The sequence below is a fragment of the Chenopodium album genome, chromosome 11, assembly GCF_948465745.1.
Source record: "Chenopodium album chromosome 11, dcCheAlbu1.1, whole genome shotgun sequence".
Lineage (NCBI taxonomy): Eukaryota > Viridiplantae > Streptophyta > Magnoliopsida > Caryophyllales > Amaranthaceae > Chenopodium > Chenopodium album.
The window spans coordinates 10,466,561-10,479,810 of record NC_137844.1 but is presented as its reverse complement, the minus strand read 5'-3'; the positions used below and the strand labels follow the sequence as shown (position 1 = coordinate 10,479,810).

The window sequence follows — 13,250 nt, the reverse complement described above, 5'->3', positions numbered from 1 at the left end:
TCTCTATCTCTCTTTTTTTGGCCAAATTTGCTAGAGTTCATCGCTTTATTTTGAGCAAACACTACAAGAATTGTATTTAAGCAATGTTGGTAGGTTATTTTAGGTTTTTTGGCCAAATTCAACCATGAAAATTCCAGATCCGGAGTTTTCGTGGTTGAATTTGACCATATAAACCCATTTTTCTTGAAATTATGAAGGTTAGATTTTTTATTTCTTTCCTTTTTTTCATTTTCTTGCGTTTTTTATTGGTGTTTTTTATTTTTTTCGAGTGTTTTGGGCGGCCGGTGGTTGTAGCGGTGGTTAGTGGTGGTAGCAATGGGTGTGGTTAGGGTTTTTTGGAGTACATGTGAGTGGGGTTAAGGTGGTTGCAAAGTTGGATTGGGGACGGATTAAATGAGGTGGTGTGTGGCTGGGGTGGTTTAGTGTAGGTATCGGTATGGGTTTAAGTGGTTTGGGTAGGCGGGTAATATGAGTGGTTTGGATCGGTGTAGGTTTGGTCGTTAGGATTGTGGGCAAGGGTGGTTTAGGGTTAGGGTGGGTGGTTTAGGGGGAAGGGATTTTTAAAAAAAATCTTTGCTTTAATTTCCAATGGCCTAGCCATCGGAAATCTCCAACGGTTTAGCCACCCATCGGAAGTTTCCGATGGCAAAGTCATTGGAAATTTCCGATGGTTTTTGCCATAGGTTTTTTCCGTTGTTTTAAAATCCATCAAAAAAGTCATTTTCGATGGTTTTTCCGTCGGAAAAGTGCAAATTTCCGAAAAAGGACTTTCTGACAACACTTTTTTGACGGAAAACCATTGGAAATCACTTTTTCGACCGTTTTTTTTATGGTATTTCCGATGGATTTAAACCATCAAAAATAGCCTTTTTCTTGTAGTGACACCCCCCGCAGTCATAGCGTGAGGACGTCATACGCTAAGACTGAATTTAAAATCCAAAAATAGTCTCGTGGAAGGCTTTTTGTGAAAATGTCCGCAAACTGATATCTAGTTGAAACATTTACAACTCGAATGTGATCTAATGCAACCTTTTCTCGAACAAAATGAATATCCATCCACACATGTTTAGTGCGTTGGTGTTGAACCAGGTTGCTAAAAAGGTAGATAACACTTACATTATCACAATGAGAGAAAAAAATAATTTGATAAATCTGCAATCAATATGAGAATTAGATCAAAATACTTAGTGGATAGATGCACAATCAATACAAGTGGTGGTCATTGGATTGTTCATCATTGATCGCTAAGATAAATTATTAAAGGCACTATAGAGGTATGTCCACATATTCCTTTCTCCATAATCAACTATGTTTTGTTTTTAAACTTAACTTTGGCATGTGAGGGTTATAATTCTATGAGTGTATAGAATTTTGTAGTAGGAATTTAGTCCTTATATGCCCTATGTGAAAGGAGTAGAGTTTACCATGTCTAATTTCAATACTTAGTTGAAATAATAATCATTGATCGTTCATTGTGGGGGAAAAGTGTAATATGAGAATAAGTGTTGAACTCAAAGTCTTGGTTTGTTTGATGTCTTGAACTGTTTTTGCTTTTTAAGCAACTGATTATATGCTCCATAACTTTGTATGTGATGTTGGATTATTGGATTATCTCCATGCATCACAATATTGGATTATTGTATGTGATTGTTGGCCGGATTGTTGAATTATCTCCATGTACCACAATATTTGGCATCATTTACCATAATAATTCGTTTTTAGCATTTTTATGCATTATGTCATGTTTAAGTGACAAGTGATTGACTATGCATATTGGAATTCCCATGTCTCTTTATTGCTATTTTCCCATCTATGTATTTTCTTTGTGAACAAGTTGATTATAAGAGGAATAAGAGGCACTAATATTAGATCTCTCTATTATTTGATGCAAAGCATGAACATGACTAGCTATGCTAAAGACTATAATTTGTTTGCCTTGATTTGTTGTTATGACATCTCTATGTTTGAAGAGTGTTTCCTTAACTTAATATGAATTGATGACGTGAGTGATTGTTTACCTTGGAAGAAGTTATTGAGGATAAGTAAGATCATTTCTAACATGGTTGGAGTTCTCCTATCCTTTTTAATATGGAGTGTGTTTCCTAATGTTTCTTCTAAAGTTTTTCTAATGTCAATTCACTTAGTGTTGTTGGAAGTGTTCAAGGCTAAACTTGTGAGTAAAGGTTACTTTGTTTTTCTTGTCTTAATGGAACAATGTAGATCTCACTTAGATGACTTAATTATTTCGGATCTTGATCCTTGATGATAAGTTTAATTTCCCTCTAGTGGTTGAAGTTTATTATGCCTTCTAAGTGGTGACTTAAGTGAGTCGGTTGGGGAGTTTCATGGTGAAGATAAGAAATGTGAGTTGAAAGCTCAAATGTGAGTTGAAAGCTCAAGTGTGAGTTGACTTGAAATAATTATCTAGGACGTGGTACAAGAGTTTGGTTAGTACCTTGTAAGAATCTAATACTTGAGATTAAGTTTGCTTCTCACTAGTTGCTTCAAGGTAATATATTTTTTTGTGTTATTTCTACCATGTGAGTGTGGTGGTGTTGAGAATCACATGTGATGTGATTGTAGTTAATAACTTTCTTGAACTTCTTAATCTTTCTAATTTGTTAAGCTTTTTCATGAATTTGAATATGACATGTGTTTTATTATTTTGAGAATAATAATATCATTATGAGTTTTTGGTTTTTCCAAAGTGTCATACATGTTTCGTGATTAGAAAGTTTTTGCGATGATATGATATTTGTTGTTCATGTCATCATTTGAGTGGAATATGACTAGCATGAATTATGTGTACTTTAAAGAGGTCTTAAAGTATGTCTTGAGTGGAGCATGCTAATATAATTAGCAATATGATAGGGACATGCATTGCATCTTATTTTAACATAGCATATATTTGTGAAATAGTTGTTGTAGTGCAATATTTTACAAATTTTAATAGTGGATGACTAACGTTGTTGTTTAAACTTACTTCATCTTTTACTAAGTATCTTTTTACGTACGAAGGTTACTAGCCTCCGGGAAAAGTGGTTCAAAAATTTTCGGAAATCAAGTGTTGGAGATTGGTGGTTGCTGAAGTACGTTCACTAATGAGGCGGCTATGTTATTTTCAAGGATTGGACTTGATTGAGTAAAGTGTTGAAATTTCAAGTTTTGAGTTGTATTGTTACTTTATTTACATCATGGTGAATGTGACATATTTTTTAGCCATTTGTGCAAATTAAGTTGATGTTGGTAACATGCTAGTTTTCCTTATTTGGAAAATATTCTAGCAAAATAATTTTGCACTATGGTAAGAAAATTTGGGACATGTAACAATCCTTGATAATTATTTGTGGAAATGTCGAGAGGGATAGGCCTTAAGCCCATATGGAAAAGCATTACTACATTCCTATCCCTATGACATGTGTTGTAATGCTTGATTGAGGTTGAACTCTTTTAAGTTCTTAATGGATCAATAAACCATTTAGGTTGGTGCTATTTGAGACGCACTTGATTGATCCACCTTTTGAGGTTGAGTCTTTTGACTCTTAATGAATCCAAATGTTTGAGTGGACGCACTAAAGCTTTGGAATCACCGTTATTTATGATTGTTGTGAGGTTGAGCATTAAGCTCTTAATGAATCCATGGTTTATGGGGGTTAATGGCTACAATGTAGCATTTGTTGAGGAACATGTTTTAACCTTATTGACTAAGTGCTTTTGAGAAGTGCTTGTGATTCACCTATGTGGTTGTGAAGACTAGTCATCTTCTACGGAAAACTTGGGTAGATTTCCTAGAGCTTCCACTAGACCTAAGGTGAATATGCTTGGCTATAAAAAAAGCATATCTCTTCGCGGAGTTCAAGTAAATTTTGGAGAAAGGTATGTGATGTGGGGTTTTTGAATTAAATCTTGGAGTTTCAAGGTTAGTTCACTCCTTGATCAAGAGTCTAAGGGTTTTAAGGTTTGTCCACCCTTATACTTGTAATTCATTATCTCATTTCACTAAGCACTAGATTTCAAATTACTTATGTAATATCTAAGTGTTATGTATTGATCTCCTCTTATGTCCAATATGTTGCTTCTCAATTCATTGTTGTCTTATTCCATCCCTTTAGTGGGGGATTGTTGGAATAAAGGGAGGAAAAAGAGTTATCGCATTGTGCATCCGCCCGATCGGGCTAGCTATGCTCGATCGAGCGCGGGGAATAATAACGGATATGCTAGAATCCTCGTCGCCCGGTCGGGCGCGAGTGAAAGTCTGGAAACAGACCTTCGCTCGCCCAAGCGGGCGAGTCATGCCCAGTCGGGCACAAGGAACTTCGAAATTTGTCATATTGTTCTTGGATGCTCACCTGTTCGGGCGAAGTCTTGCCCGATCGGGCGCGATAGTATCCGTTGGAATTCCAACGGGTTTTTTCCATTGGATTCTTCTTTGATCTCTTGATGATCCTTTGAAACCCCCTCATTAAAGAAGATGTTTATGGTGATTAAGTCATATTCTTTATTCTTATTTAATCACCCTTTTCATGTCTAGATTCATTCTTTTCATCTTACTTTCTTGATTATAAAAAGCTTGTTCATTATCTGAAATATACATACTTGAACATAACCTTCAAACACAAGCTTGCTTAAACACATACTTTATATTGGGCATATGTTACTTGGCTCCAACCTTCCACCCAAAAGTGGCTTTGTGTAGAAGTGGTGTGTTACCCTTAGGGAACGTGCCGGCGAGTGCAATTGTGCACCTCGGTTGCGCCGGAATTTCGTTTTCAAGTCAGTGAATTTGCTTCACGACACACTGTACTCTTTCTATTGTCATAAGATCATCTCTTTGATCTTATTGTTTTAACTTCATTGTAGCCTTGAAAATCCCTCTTTATTTTACAACATTCTAGACTTTTAGTCATTAGAGTAACATGATAAGCTTGAGCTAGATTGTGGTATTACGACAATTAGATTGAGTTAGTCGCATTGTGTAATCTTTAGTAAAGTCTGATTATTAGATAGGTGGGCTATGCAAGTGATTCAGATGACCCATTTAGCCGCCAGTTTGTACCATTGTACATATAAACTCTTGGTGTTGGCAAGTTCATTGGCCTTACTTACATGTTACACAACGTGGTTAAAGTGGCCTAGGTATGTTGCTTTCTTAAATTAACTTGTGTTCATAGCTTGTCCTTTCATTTTAATTATTATTTTTACTATTACGGGGTACAAAACAAAATATTTATGACTGGCAGGTCGCATCACTCTCACTAAATCTACCATCACCACCTTAGCAAATTACTCGATGCAAATGGCGAATATACCTCGTTCCATTTGTGATGAGACTAACAAAAAAATCTCGGTGTTTTATATATGGGAGTTCAGCAGAAGAACAAATCATTTACTCTCCTGAGATATTCTAAAACCTTTAAGAGATAAAGGTGGTTTAAGACTTTGTTCGACACGTCAGGACAACTCAGCTTCCCTAACTAAACTTGGATGGAGAGTTCTCACTGAACCTAATGCTTTATTTAGAATTACGAATACCATTTTATTAAATAGTGGAAAATTTCTTAAATTAAAGAAAATTTATGTCATAAATTGAGTGTTTTAAACTTCTTTAGATTGGCCTGCACAACCAAAGTTTTCTCTCTAATGATTCTAATTAAAAATCGTAATTAAGTATTTATCAAAAAGCGATTTTTGTTAGTTACTAATCACTTTTATGAAATGTCTCTTAAATAAATAAAAAATCTTTATTGAGTAAGGGCAAGTTAAAGGAATTTAATTATTGAATAAAGAAATTTACACAAATTGCATGTCACGTGTCATGCATAACACATTTTTTTTTTCAATGTTTTCTATCAAACGAATTTAGTTAGGTATTAACTAGTCACTTGATAAAATTAGAAGAGAAAAAAAAAATCAAGAAAGGGCATTAACTAATTCTTGATCTTGATAACAGATTGAACTAACTACAATTGGATAGATTGAAGATTTCTAGCCTTGGATAACGACACTGGAAACTACTCACCCTACAAAGACAAGTTAGAGGCATCATTTCAAGTCCTAAATACTACTTGTGATCTTCCCCTGGCTTGCTCTGCCTATGGAATTTGCACATTTTCTAGGACATGTTCGTGTATATGAATGTTAGCAAGGGACCAAGATAGTTCAAACGACGATAGATTGCAATGAAGAGTTTATCACAGGAAAGATGAGGTATGGATCATGCTTGAGTTAAAAGATGCTGATAGTTTACTAAAAAAAAGCTACCTCAATGAGTAATAGTAGCAAAACTAGATGCGCTTAAATGACTGTACTTGTGCAGCTGCATTGTACTCATCGCGCACTAAGGAATGCATGTTCTTTGATGTGGTTAGAGGTGTTAAACAGGTTAATCGAGGAAGCGGGTTGAGTTACATGTTTGGACATAATTAACAACTAAACAATTACCATTATAAATATGTTATTTCGAATGTATACTCACAAGTCACATTTTTCAATATTTTCCACAAACGATTTTTTTTGGTAGTTATCAACTAGTCGTTTAAAAATAAAACCTGTTAATCAAAATAAATCTTTCTTGAATATAGGGCTAATTAAAGTTTTTTTTTTTAAAAAAAAAAAATCAAGAAAGGGCATTTTCTAAATCTTGATTTTGATAACCGACTTAACTAACTATGACAACTGAAGATTAGTCGGTTTGTATATAAGTAACAACCCAAACACTTACCCTTATAAATACCCTTCTACATTACCATTATAATTCATTTCATCTTCAACCCTTTATTGCAAACATTCTGTTTTTTCTCCTAAAAATTCTATCCATCTATAGAAATCAACTTCATTAGCTTGATTCCATTACAAATCTTTCTTTAGTTCTGTTTTGCTGTTGTTATTAACTAGTAATGGCGGCTTTGAGTTCAAGCGGAGGAGACGACGATTATACGGTTATGGAGAAAGATCCTACAGGGCAATACACAAGGTACAGTAATTTGATTGATGAAGGCGATCATAAAGAAGTTTATTTGGGATATGACAACAATAATGGCAGAGAAGTTGCTTGGTGTAAGAAATTTCTTAAACATAATGATCTTCTTACTTTGGTTAGAGAAGCTAAGTTGTTGAAGAGTTTTAATCATCAGAATATAATCAAATGCTACCATTATTGGGTTGACGCAGAAACCAAAGTTGAGTTCAACATGATTACTGAGCTTTATTCTGGGAATTTGAAGGATTACACTCAGAAACATCAGATTAAAGAAAACAGTCCTGAAATCAAGAAATGGTGTCAACAGATTCTGACAGGGCTTGATTTTCTTCACAGTCAAAATGAACCGATTATTCACAATGATCTCTGATGACAATGGTCATAGAGAGATCTGATAGAATAGAGAGGGAAGCACTGATTCTCATTAATTTAGAGAGCTCTGCAAAGCAGCTTACATTATATATACAATGATGCTCAACGGTAACAAAACACTAAGGACAAAGGAATAATAAAAAAGGACAGCCCACCATTCTAAATGGCAGCTGGTACAGTGCTCACACCAAGACAAGAAAAGAGAATAAAAGAAATAGCTAGGAAACTTCCTCTCATCACTCCCCCTCAAGCTTGGTGTGGAAAATCAGTAACTCCAAGTTTGTTCAACAGATATTGATGTTGTTGCACTGGCAGGATCTTTGTTAAGATATCAGCAAGTTGCTCTGAGCTGCAGACATAGGTGGGCTTCACTGAACCATCTTGAACTCTTTCTCTCACAAAGTGTTGATCAATTTCAACATGCTTGGTTTTCTCATGCAGCACTGGGTTTGAAGCTATGGATATGGCTGCTTTGTTGTCACATCTCAAGATAGCTGGCCCAAGGTTTTTGATCCCCAAGTCCTTAACCAAAGCATTTAACCAAGTTACCTCACAGATTGTGAGAGCCATTGCCTTGTACTCTGCCTCAGCTGAGGATCTGGCCACCAAGGATTGCTTCTTAGCCTTCCAAGACACTGGTGAATCTCCCAAGAGAATGCAGTAACCTGTTGTAGACTTTCTAGTGATAGGACATCCAGCCCAGTCACTATCACAGTAGGCAGTGAGTATGGCTGCTGACTCACTAGCTAACAGAATGCCTTTGTCTGGGGAACTTAAGAGATATCTCGAGACTCTCTTAGCTGCCTGCAGATGCACAGTTGTAGGAGCTTGCATGAACTGAGCTAGCACTTGAACAGAGAAGCTTATATCAGGTCTCGTGATGGTGAGATACAACAGTTTTCCCACCAACCTCTGATAAACTTCAGCATCTGGTAAAGAATCTCCCAGCTCAGGTGTGAGTTTAATGTGTGTATCCATAGGGATCTTCACTGGTCTTGATTTTGTCATTCCAAATTCTTTGATCACATCTAGAGCATATTTCTTCTGAGATATGAATATTCCTGAGTGTGAATGTTCAATCTCCAGACCCAAGAAGTATCTTAATTTGCCAAGATCTTTCATTTTAAATTTCTTGGACAGAAGATCTTTCAAGTTATCTATTTCTTGTTGATTGTTCCCTGCAGTCAGCAGATCATCAACATAAATAAGGACAGCAACAAATCTGCTTCCTGACTATCTGGTGAAGAGAGAGTAATCTGCTCTAGACTGAATGTAGCCAAAGGATTTTAGAGCTTCAGTCAGCTTGGAAAACCATTGCCTGGGTGCTTGCTTGAGTCCATACAAGGATTTCTTCAATTTCAACACTTGATTTCCTGCAAGCTCCCCCTGATTTGGATTGATAGGCAGCCCAGGTCCCACATATCCTTTTGGAATTTTCATGTACACATTCTCACTCAATTCTCCATGAAGAAATGCATTCTTCACATCCATCTGGGTTGTAATCCAACCCTGCATAGCTGCAACAGCTAGCAATGACCTTACAGTGGTCATCTTTGTAACTGGTGCAAAGGTTTGATCACAGTCAATCCCTGGTCTTTGTCTGCAACCCAAGATCACCAGTCTAGCTTTCTTTCTCTCCACAGTTCCATCTGGATTCAACTTAGTTTTGAAAATCCACTTGCTTCCTATGGCCCTTTTACCAACAGGTAAAGTTATATGTTCCTAAGTTTCATTTTCTTCAAGGGCCAGCAGTTCTTCATTCATAGCTGTTATCCAAGTTGGATCATTTTTTGCTTCATTGAATGAGATTGGATCAGCTTCCTTGGTCACACTTGCCAGAAAGCAATAGAATTCTGAGGACACACCAACATCACTATCTTTGGCTACACATACAGGTTCAAGCTCGGCATTGAGTGCCACTTTCTTGTAATCCTTCATCCAGAAGGGTTCCTGTCTTGGTCTGGTAGATTTTCTGATCTCAGGCTGGTGAGTTTGTGGTTCTATGTGTTCTGATCTATTTTGTGAAGGTGATGATGGCGGGTTGACAGCAGGAGAGCTAGGAACTTCATCAGTATTCTGTGTGACATTATCAGAAGCAAGATGTATAGGTGACAAGTCTTCATACTGCAAAGGAGAGGGTGTTTGTGGTGTATCTGTGGGAACAGGCTGAAGAATGCTTTTGAGAGTGGCATTGTTGTAAGGAAAGATATGTTCATGGAATTTTACATCCCTTGAAACAAATCTCTTTTGAGTGAGAAGATTCATGAGCACAAAACCTTTGGTATTGGGTGGATATCCTAAGAAAATACAGGGCACACCCCTAGGATTAAGTTTGTCAGGTTTTAGTGTGGGATTATAGGCAAAAGCCAAACATCCAAACACTCTTATTTCATCATAAGCTGGGGGTTTTTGGTGAAGCTTTTGGAAAGGAGTCTGATTAGCTAGGATAGGTGTAGGTATTCTGTTAATTATGTAAGCAACCACAAGAACACAGTCACCCCAAAAACTCAAGGGAAGACCAGATTGAAACCTAATTGCCCTGGTAATTTCCAGCAAGTGCTTGTGTTTTCTTTCTGCTCTTCCATTTTGTTGAGGTCTCTCAACACATGAAGTTTGATGCACAATACCATATGCAGCAAATAGAGGGTTTGCCTTGGTGTCATCCAACTCAAGGGCATTATCAGACCTAACAGTCTTCACCTTCCTACCAACTGAGTTTTTGCATAATTCACAAAAGTTTCAAGAATGTTCAAAGCCTGAGATTTCTCTTACAGAAGATATATCCATGTATATCTACTATGATCATCTACTATAGTTAGGAAAAACCTGAATTTTCCCTTGAAATTCACCTTGTAGGGACCCTATATGTCAATGTGAATAATCTCAAATGGAGATTTTGCCACTAACTTGCTCAACTGAAAAGGCTGTTTGACAAATCTAGCCATAGGGCAGGCTGTACAAGTGCAGTCATATGACCCCACCTGATCAGCTAAGACTGGAATCAATTTCAGCTTGGGTGTGGGAGCATGCCCAAGTCTGTTGTGCCAGAGTGTGAACAGTTCTACACTGGTCTGAGCTTTACTAGAGGTTGCTTTACCACCAAAAGCAGTGCAAAGAGCATTCAATTTCACACAATCAGCAGGACTGTCTATGAGATAGTACAACCCATTATGAAGTTTTCCCAGACCCATAATTTTTTGGTCACTATTACCCCTTATCACACAAAAACCAGAATGAAACATCACATTACAATCATTATCTCTATTTAGTTTATTTACAAAGAGAAGATTATGTTTGAATGTGGGCACTCCAAGAACACCTTTCAACAACAGACCATCAGCAAGTTTTATGTCACCAATATGAGATATTTTAGACACAGCACCATTAGGCAAGTTAATGCTAGGGATATTGTTAACCAAAACAGAGTTTTTCATTGCATCAATTTTATATGTCATATGGTCAGAGGCTCCCGAGTTTATAATCCACACATTTCCATCAATAGCAGCATTGCAACATGTCACCATACCACCAAATATATGTTCTAACTCATCATCAGTTTCAACTACAGCAGAGGATGAGTTAGCATTCATACCAGAGAATTTCTTCAGAAATTGGTTGAATTGAGTTGCTGTAAAGGTTACTGATCCAGCATCTGAGGAGCTTTCTGAGTCTATCTGTCCCATTGCAGCTACTTTGGTTTCTGTTTTGGGCTTGCCCTTCCCTTGCTGCTGTTTTCTGGACTTTGGATGCCATCTTGGGTATCCTACCACCTCAAAGCATTTTTTGGCGTAGTGTCCTTTCCCACCACACACATTGCAGACAACTTCAGAGGTTTTGCTAAACATAGCTGCTGTTTCTACCTCAGGTTTCACAGATTTGAGCACTTCTCTCTGCGATTCCTCTTGTTGTATGGCAGAGCAGGCCGTTTCAACAGTTGGAAGAGGAACCATTAGCAGGAGCTGACTTCTCTGAGGCCCGTAATCTTCATCCAGTCCATTTAGGAACTGGAACAAGCGACTCTCCTCCTGCTGCCTTTCCATAGCCCGCAGGAAAGCAGTAATGTATGTACCAGTTGTGGTTATAGTTGGCAGAGCACTCATCGCTTCCAGCTCCTGCCAGAGACTCCGCATGTTGGTGTAGTACTCGTGCACCAGCGCACCACCTTGCTTCAACCCATACAGATCTCTGCTGATCTTGTATTTGCGTGACCCATTTGGAGAGAAAACTGCTTCTCAAGGTGTGACCATATCATCCTTGCTGTGCTCAGGAACAGTATTGAGCTTTTGATAGAGTCCGACACCGAAGCATGAATCCACCCTATAACGGTGGAGTTGCAGGTGTCCCACAACTCCGCCTTGACAGAGTCATCAATTGGGCGGCTTATGCTCCCTGTCACAAACCCGAGTTTGCGCTTTGAGGACAGAGCGATTTCCATCGATCTTTTCCAGGTCCGATAATTGCCAGATCCAGTGAGCTTGGAAACGGCAATGGTATGAGTACCATCAGAGGGATGCAGATAGAGTGGATTTGTGAAGTCCAAAGAAACATTAACGTTTGTTTCTCCGGCCATTTGGATATTAGGGAAGATGATTTCAGCAAATCTAGGTCAAAATCAATTTGGGAATTTCAATTGAAAATTTGTGAAATTGCTCTTCGAATACAGCAAGGCTTCCTACAATCTACAGCTCTCAATATCTGATTTCAAAGCAACCTATCTCTGATACCATGATGACAATGGTCATAGAGAGATCTGATAGAATAGAGAAGGAAGCACTGATTCTCATTAATTCAGAGAGCTCTGCAAAGCAGCTTACATTATATATACAATGATGCTCAACGGTAACAAAACACTAAGGACAAAGGAATAATCAAAAAGGACAGCCCACCATTCTAAATGGCAGCTGGTACAGTGCTCACACCAAGACAAGAAAAGAGAATAAAAGAAATAGCTAGGAAACTTCCTCTCATCACAAGTGCGAAAACATCTTTGTTGTTGGAAATTCAGGCACAATTAAGCTAGGAGATTTGATTGTCACGACAATTCTTGCACCCAAGACTAGTCCAAAGTATGATGCTGTTATTACTCGAATGATAGAGCGGTCTGAGATATACTGTGTTGGGTTGTGCGCACTACAGATGGTGAATAAGGATGCTGCAGACAGCACATCGCGAATAATGGATATGAGGCTTTGGAAAAAGGTACAAGACAAAGGGCTTAAGAGCTTCATTGAGGTGTGTGTGTTTCCTGCAGATGTCGGGACTACAATAACTCAACTCCTGAAACACCCGTTTCTTGTGCCGAGGAATGCGCCTTCTGGCAGCACATCAGTACCATCTGCTGGGCCCTGGTCTACAATTCAACTGCAGCCTGCTACCATCACTAGTGCAGCTGCAGAGTCTGAAGGTGCTATCGACGACAGTAACACTCGCGAGGCAGCAAGGTGAAATGTCTGATGGGAGTGATTAACATGAAATGTCTGTTCGTTTGCTACAGAATATAGTTGCTTCAGAAATCTGTTATTTCTTGGCATGTCAGTAGCTTATTTCTTGGCTTACTAGTTTGATTTTTTAGTACAAAATTAGACTCGTTTATGTCATAAATGTTCTGAATAATTCTAGGTATGTTAGTGATACTAGTGTGTCAATGAGTATGATTTCTCAGTATTAGGTCCAACTGAGATTTATTGTTTCGTTTCTTGATTAATTTTCATTGACATATGAACATTGTTACATTGGTGTGTTAGTTATATGATCCTAATAAAAACAGAGACTGCAATTTGTTTTTTCTTTCTTTATAATTAGTAGCTTCTATGTCCATTTTCTTTTACTTTTTAATCCTTTTATCTCTTCACTACTTAAGCACGGGCTATAAATTTATGTCACCAGAATTCTTTAAATA

At 37.7% G+C, this 13,250-nt stretch overlaps 1 protein-coding gene and 1 pseudogene across 1 annotated transcript; one reads left to right on the top strand and one right to left on the bottom strand.

Moving 5' to 3' along the window:
• The first annotated feature begins 6,896 nt into the window (after positions 1–6,896).
• LOC145566256 (putative serine/threonine-protein kinase WNK6 pseudogene) lies at positions 6,897–7,349 on the top strand (annotated as a pseudogene).
• A 4,170-nt stretch (positions 7,350–11,519) lies between these two features.
• On the bottom strand, positions 11,520–11,921 carry LOC145566255 (uncharacterized). The gene has a single exon (XM_081625729.1). The coding sequence runs from the start codon at positions 11,919–11,921 to the stop codon at positions 11,520–11,522; it is 402 nt and encodes a 133-aa protein (XP_081481855.1).
• Positions 11,922–13,250: the final 1,329 nt, after the last annotated feature.

Coding starts and splice junctions, on each gene's coding strand:
- LOC145566255 (XM_081625729.1), bottom strand. CDS start 11,921: ATGGCCGGAGAAACAAACGTTAATGTTTCTTTGGACTTCACAAATCCA.